The sequence below is a fragment of the Phaethon aethereus genome (assembly GCF_964289735.1).
Source record: "Phaethon aethereus genome assembly, chromosome: Z".
In the NCBI taxonomy this organism is placed as follows: domain Eukaryota; kingdom Metazoa; phylum Chordata; class Aves; order Phaethontiformes; family Phaethontidae; genus Phaethon; species Phaethon aethereus.
The window spans coordinates 57,783,047-57,790,824 of NC_138577.1; the positions used below are offsets into that span (position 1 = coordinate 57,783,047).

General features: G+C 36.8%; 1 protein-coding gene across 1 annotated transcript in view; it reads right to left on the reverse strand.

Moving 5' to 3' along the window:
- Positions 1-7,778, reverse strand: part of HOOK3 (hook microtubule tethering protein 3) — a gene marked incomplete at both ends in the record, with an annotated part of 90,491 nt that overhangs the window by 59,875 nt on the left and 22,838 nt on the right. The window contains one exon of the mRNA XM_082013097.1: positions 6,588-6,660. Coding sequence (XP_081869223.1) covers positions 6,588-6,660 — 73 coding nt within the window. The remainder of the gene's footprint in view (positions 1-6,587; positions 6,661-7,778) is intronic.

Sequence of the window (7,778 nt, forward strand, 5' to 3'; positions counted from 1 at the left end):
TGTTTCTGTAAGAACTACAACTATCTTCTAATTGTCTGCCCATAAGCAATCACCACCTCTTGAAGGCTATGCACAAATCATAACCAAAATCTGCAACAGATTGAATAATTTAAAGAAATGTAAATAACATGATTTTGATGCAAATCACCACAAAGAATAATGCACTGATTAGAATATTATTTTTAAATTTGATTCATTAAAGTCTTCCAGTGTGTAATTTACCTGAGTCTGCTGCAGAAAGTGCCACAGAAATGCAAAGGCCATGTTGCAGAATTTAAGTCCACTTTACCGATGAGAACATTGTGGAACCTTGAACTTGAACATAATCCCAAAAAATAAGAAACAAAATGGAAAGTACCAGCCTACAAAAATACTTGTTTTCCCCTTTCGTTGTAAGCATTCTTTGAATTAGAATCCCTTAAACAAAGACAATCATCTTCCTCCATACAACTTTCACAGAGCTTAGAGTTGAGATGCGGGAACAAAATCAGTATTGATCAAAATCTGTCATGAAAACTAACATATAGGGCAGCATCCTTGGAAAATGAAAACAGCAAAGAAACTGAAAAAAAAAAATCTTGTCTTTGAGGCCCCATTTTATTTCACTGTCAATCAGCAGTACTAGGATAACTTGCTTTCAAGAGTTAACTGTACTATCTTTGTATCTGGCACACAGCTGGACAATTATAAGGTTAAATCAGCTTCTTTATAGACTGGCTTAAACTTAACAATGATCTTCAGTATTACTCAGAGGGTTCTTGATTTTTTTTTTTTTTTTTAGCTTGTCTGCAGTGAATACCCTTAGATGTTTCTATTGCTGTTGGCAGATAATCATCAGGGGAAACTACCACAAATGTTTTCTATTTTGAGATTCAATTCAGTAGCTCCAGTAACATTTGTCAGATCATAGCGTAAGTTTTTAAAAGGAGGACCTCAAACAGAGATAAATGAAAGCGAACAACAGCACAAGAAAGTGTTAAAGGTAACCAATTACATCAGAATTCTAAATCGCAGCAGGTGATGGTTGTTTAGAACTTTTTTTTCTCTTTTTCTTGAGCACATGCAGAAAACCTAACTATAACTAGTTAACAAGGACCATTAAATCATGCAATGACAGAACACAACAGACAGAATTTCCAATATCGATTATGACTACAAAGCACTGTATCATGCTTTGGAGATCAGCCCATGATCACATGGGACACTTACTTGCTTGCATCAGCAACCTGACTTCCTCCTTTTCCTTACAAAGCACATACACTACCCTCCTGACCCCCTTCACATCCACTCCCTGCACCCATACCTCTGGAAAAGACATGAAACTTACTGGGGGAAAAAAAAAAAAACCAAACAGTGACAACTATGCTTTATTGCACTTCCAAAAGCTACTGCAACTCACAATAGATGGACTATTAATTATTTCTAGGTTAATGTCTATTAATTTTCAATCTCTTTTCCATCTGCCTTTTCCTGCTTTATTACCCCAATCTCCTGTTACCAGGGACAGGGACATCCATTTTGAATTAATGTAACCACAAAGGCAACCTGCATGTTATCCTTCAATCTTTGAGCACCTCATGTTCACTAATATCCACAGCAGAGCTGTGTGGATGTTCCTTACGTTAAATGACCATTACCCTCTCAGTTTACAGACATCTTGGCTGTAACAGTACTACATAGTTAGCACACACTGTTCAGTATAAGACTGACCCTTATTACACAGCATTAACCAGATAAACTGACTGGAATGAAAGCAGAGATGATGTGCCCTGGGTTACTGAAGACAACACATGATCTGGCAACACCATGTAACTTAATGTTTGCAGGGTTTTATTCTCCTGTTTTTTTCTCCTCACTTGTCATATGAATTCTTTTTTTTAATTTAATTACTCTTTACTTACTGGTTCTAAACCGAGGATACGTAAGGGTAGTCTGTCTAGATTTCTCTCTTTACAAATATGTTTGAGCAACAGAAGGAAAGCCTGATGAAGTGGACAGTAGAAATGCCTTTAAGCTTGTGATTGCTGACAAAAAGGGAGCATGGGTTATCTAACCTGTTGTTTTCTCTCTAACATTATGACAGCCAGTCCCCAATTTCACATTTATCCTTACATGACATGTATGACTGAAATTCTGTTTGTGCTACAGACTCTGTGTAAATCGACATATCCTTACACATTTCAGGTTCTGAAGTGTCTGAATGGGAACCCCAATGTTCTGAAATGCTGTTCAACAGTATCTTTCCTGGGTTTGTGCAATGGGTATTGGGTACACCAATATACGGATAAATGCATACCCATACCATATACGGGTAATTGCACAGACCTATTTCCCTTCACACAGGTTAGAATTAAAAACCTTATAACCTCTGGAAATGTTGCTAGGGCACACTTGGCAAGAGAATTCTCAGTCATGGTCAGTTACTGCATTAAGGTACATATTCTTCCCAGCTGCACTTAAGGAGGGTGGGGGGAAGGAAGAAAGGAAGGGAGGGAGAGTGTGCATGCATGACTCCTACCACATGCATTAGGTTTCTGCTCTAAATGGCACTCTGTAGGAGCCTGTCTCTTCACTGATTATAAATGGAGTCTAGAGAGAAACTATACCACTAGCTTTGGGGGTTATTCTCCTCCAAACCTGTCTTCTGCAAAAAGAAATACCAAGAAGAACAGATACAGACACTTAAATCAAGTTAAATGACAAGAAAAAAAAAATTAATGTGGACCTGAACAGAGAGCATTTCCATATTAAACTTATGTTTGAAGACATTGTTGGACTTCGGAGTTAAGGGTATGTCGAAACAGAATTAAATATATCAGTTGCTAATTATCTTTTTGACAGAAATGAATGCTGGCTTACAATATGCCTATAATCTCTGGTTCTTGTTTGCAGAAAAACATTCACATGACAGGCTTCCACCCTCATTAGAAAAAAACTCTAAAAGGTTGCTCATCAATAAGTGCTTCCTTCCCTTGCAAAGGAACAAGAAAGTAGCAGAAAGATTATACTGCACACTGAAAACTAGCTTCCATTACTCCACCAGTCAACCCAGCTTGTACTGCAGAAGAATTCAGAGCAAATGTAACTATACTACTGCAGGGAGTCAAAATTAATTCTCAAAAAATCAGGTTTGTTTACTTAGATTAACAGCACTAAGTAGTCTGTATTCTAATTTCATTGACTATTCCATTTTGCAATACTGTATCAAGCGCAAGGCATTCAAACTGTACTAGCTGCAGAAAGTCTAGTGGCTCCTATTGTTTGAATGTTCTATTCAGTAATGGAACAAGCACAGCTTGCTACTACAAACATCAATAAAATTGTATTTTAAACTGATGCTGTAGTCTGAATGTCAAAGCAAAAAGTCCAGAAGAAAAAGTCAGAAGTCAAGCTGAACAATGTATGTCCTTCCCTTCCCAAGCTAGGTACAACCACACTGAATGGAAGAGGGTAAAAAAAGGGTGTCAGTTTTAACCCGTCCCTCAGACAGTCAAGAACTTACTTTGCAGTTGCATGACATATGCGTATCAACTCATTAACTGTTTAAATTTCTGTTCGGTTACTGGTATTCCTGTATGACTTGACATTGAACTATTCTCGTTTCTTGATCAGAGAATTTCATTCCTGCAAAATTTTGGCAACAGAATTTTCTATACTGTTTTCCATTTTCAATAAAGCTCATTTTATCTTCAAAATGTCTTCTTCAGCATAAAATACCAGCATGTACACAGTTTAAACTCTCACTATATTAAAGTATTCTGTTGTACCTCAGTGAGAAGCAGCATTTTTTGTTGCCCAAGGGAAAACAAACTGCTATGGACACCGACATATGCTGTGCCCCAGATATTTTAACCCCAAAGAATTAAGAACATGTTTCTCTACTAAACAGAGTAGATGAAAATCTGGTCAGCTACAATACACAGAATGCTTGCTGAATGCTTCCTATTTTCTAAGTCCCCCAAGTTCTAACATGTCCCTTTTTCTATCCTCTGCATTGCTCAATCTCTCAAGACAGATAACCTGCCATGAAAACAAGAACATAACAACATCCCTGTGAATTTCTACATTTATTTTAAACTGGTACCACAACAGGAAAAACATTGTTAATAAGATTGCATTCTTGCAGTTATCGGCAAGTGAACTGCTGAACAAAAAAAATGATGAAAGCTGAGCCATATAGTCTTGTTTATTCCCCATATAAGACAGCTTCCAATGCAAAGTTAACAATTGCCTGATAGAATGAGTATCTCTTTCAGCAGTGGTTAGGAGGGCTGTATCAGGCCTACGCTAACATCTGTCAGGACCTCCTAACCACTGTTCCACAAAGTAGAACTACCTGCACATTACGTTTTGGGTTGTTTTTTTAACTCTGTTCCTCTGCTAGGCTGGTCCTTTATGTGGTTCATAATACCAAGAGCTTGTACAAGTGGTTGCTGTTACACCATAAGGTACAGAAGGCAAAGAGCAAGCATGTGTAGCAACCAGAATATTAATTCAGCTCATTTTCATGATTTGTGAGGTAGTGACATAACCTAATTATAATTTCTCATGGTGCTTCTTAAAAGATAAAGGGAAGTCTATATCATAGAGACATCCAAAAGTATGTTGCCTACATTTTAAGTCTAGTGACAAAACAACAGAAGTGCACAGATTGAAACTGTTCCTACAAGCCAGACTATAAATGACGGATTGACTGATAGACATTTGAACAACTATATGCTAATACGCTATACTAATAGCGTTTACCACATATAAAGAAGAAGAACAGTTGGCAAAGTACAGGATTACTTTCCTGGTTACAAAATAAGAGTTAAATATCACATTTGTGCTTTTTAGTATTCTTCATGAAAAGGGAACTGGTGTATATGTGCCTTTTAAACAAGAAATCAATCAGTCCTTAATTGTTATTTATGTGGATATATGAAAAACAAGAAGGAATGACATCAGCAAGAAACTGAAATTTGACCTGATGTTTTTCCAACTTCAATTATATAAAGAAGTTACTAGATTGCTCAGCCTTTTTTTTTATTCCTACCTGCTAAGCCTTAGTATCTGCCAAATTGGTGTGAGACGTAAAAAAAAAAATATTTCTTAAGCTCCATATGAGAGTTACAGAAGCTCCTGCTTCTCTTTCAATCAGCTGAAATGCTGTTATAAGAAACAAATCTCAATTTGCTGTTCTCCCAATTTAAAAGCCAAGACTTCAATATTCAATATTGGAACAGGCTGCCCACGGAAGCGGTTGAGTCACCATCCCTGGAGGTATTTAAAAGACATGTAGATGTGCTTATGGCCATGTTTTAGTGCTGGACTTGGCAGTGTTAGGTTTGCGGTTGGACTTGATCTTAAAGATCTTTTCCAACTTAAATGATTCTATGATTAGAAAAAAGCCACAGAAATATTTTAGCAAAAAATAAAACCTTGTATCCAGCTGTTCACTTGCAATTCCATATGCTGCTTTGGAAAGTTCATTTAAATTAACTGCTCTACAAGCAACAGAACTAACAAAGTTTTTTTAGGGATCATGTCTTTTATTCACCAGCCAGTCAATACATCCTCATCAGTGTACCCACATTTTTGCTGGCAGCCCTGGTAGACAAAACATTCTAAAGCAGCCCAAACTTGCACACAGCTGGCCAGGCAGCAGAGACCACACTGACAGGTCTGCTGGCCAAAACATATAAATCAGCAGTATGCTCCATCCTTGTCTCAAGCAGCACTTATCTTTGTGTCCCTTCTATTCAGCCACTGATGCTGATGAGCCTCTAAGTACTAGAGCATTTCAGTTGTAGCCCTTCCCCAGATGCTCAGAAGGGTTTTTGATGGCTGGAACAAAATGGATTTATAGGAAACATGAACTAACAGACAAACCATCACTATCTGGTTTCCCTGAGTAGTTGGGCCAGAAATGGCAATTTAGAAAGGTACATACATCATTCTCTGAACAAAATTGCTCAGAAACTACACTAACATATGCATGTGAAACTATGTTCTTCAGGTTTTATAAATCAAAATGTTCCTCAGCTGTACCACTGTAAATCCTATTGCTTTAAGGTTGGAAGAGGAAATACTAGAATATCAAGTGATACAAAAAAATATGCTCAGTACAAACAACATAGAAAAAACATGACTTCCTGTCCTAAAGCTCAGTAGTTGTGCAGAGCTGACAATTAAAAGGAAACAACACTTTGCCATTTTTATTTAAATAAATTCTTTATTGTTCTGCTACTTTCATGCAGCTGCTTCCCAGAGCTCTTTTTTAATGCTACTTTCACACTTTGCATTTTATAAAAAATCTTTCATTCAACATTTGAAAAACAAAGAGAGGTTGTTGATGCATAAAATTTATTTTAATACTAACTTTTTAAGTTCTTGAAAACTATCTACAAACTCAAAATGTCTTTTCTTTGCTAAGCTGTGCAGGACAATGACAACATAAAAAACAAGTAAGTAATTAAAATGGTCTAAAATTCAAAACACTGTACTACAGAGCAAGGTCTTAATCTAGAAATATTCTAATATTTATATACAATATTGTATGAATAACTGAAATACAGATTCGCAGACAAGCAAAGTCAGTCAAATACCTTTAGCCTCCAATTATCTCCCACTTCTGCTTTGATCCTGTTCAGCCAATTTTCATCGAAGTAAACTGGATCTCTGAAACACAAAAAATGCATTAAGACCAGGTTACAGAAACCGTGAAGATACCTTAGTGATTAATCGCCTATCTCACGCTGAGGATATTTATATGACTACCTCTGTATCCAACATATGGCCTGTATATAATAGTTCAGTATCCTATTACTACTCACTATTCTAAGGCCTTGCACCCTGTTGACAGCAGAGTTTCATTTGTGTGCCATGAGTAGCTATTGCTTTTGAGGAAGCTGCTGTACTTGGAATGCATTTTGCCAGTTTTTCCCTCTGTAAATTCTTCTTCTAATTTATCAGCTGGTGCTCAATCAATATTTGCTTGCATTACTTGAAAGTGTTACAAAAATTATTACTTTTCCACATATTATGGATCCCTGCTGCTATACACAGATTACAGCCATTCAGCTTCTAAATGGGAAATCACACTTTACTATTAAAAACACAGTTATTTCATCTACCAAACACTATCAGTTTTTGCAAGTGTCTTTTCATGGTAACCCTAGACAAATCTTGTTATGAACAGCTTTCCTTAAAAGTTTTCCTATCTTCTGCACTTTTGACAAGGCAATCAAGATAAAGAACAGAAGAGCACCTACTGCTTGTAGAGTATACTTGTGTTTCTACAGATTTCTTCCCTCTTTTCCTTTTTCTCACAAGCACCTTCCTTTAAGTTGCTGCTTCAAGACAATTCCCAAAAGTCTCTTGCCCCCAAGTCCTAAGGTCATCTAAAAGGCTAACATTTTGTACTGTTCAGTTAAGTCAAATTTTCCTTGGATCATACAGAATTTTGAAAATACTATGATCAGAACTAAGGAGAGAGAATGCACTACAAATAACTGGTTTTAAAGCAGTAGGTCAACATAATATAAGGTAAGGATCATATTTCATACAACATATGAAGTTAATATAGTCAGGGGAAAAAAAGCATCTTTCTTTTTTTGTAAGCATAAGGCTCAGAGTCAGTGTGGTAGGCCAGGTTAGGGTTTCACATGAAGTATTCTAATTTCTGGACAAATATTGCTGCCTTTGCCAGTGAGTACTATCAGATTTTCTGCTGTATCCTCTAGAGATATAACGGTTCTGGCTGAGCTCCTTTTTTAAGGGGAAGATGCCATGAGATC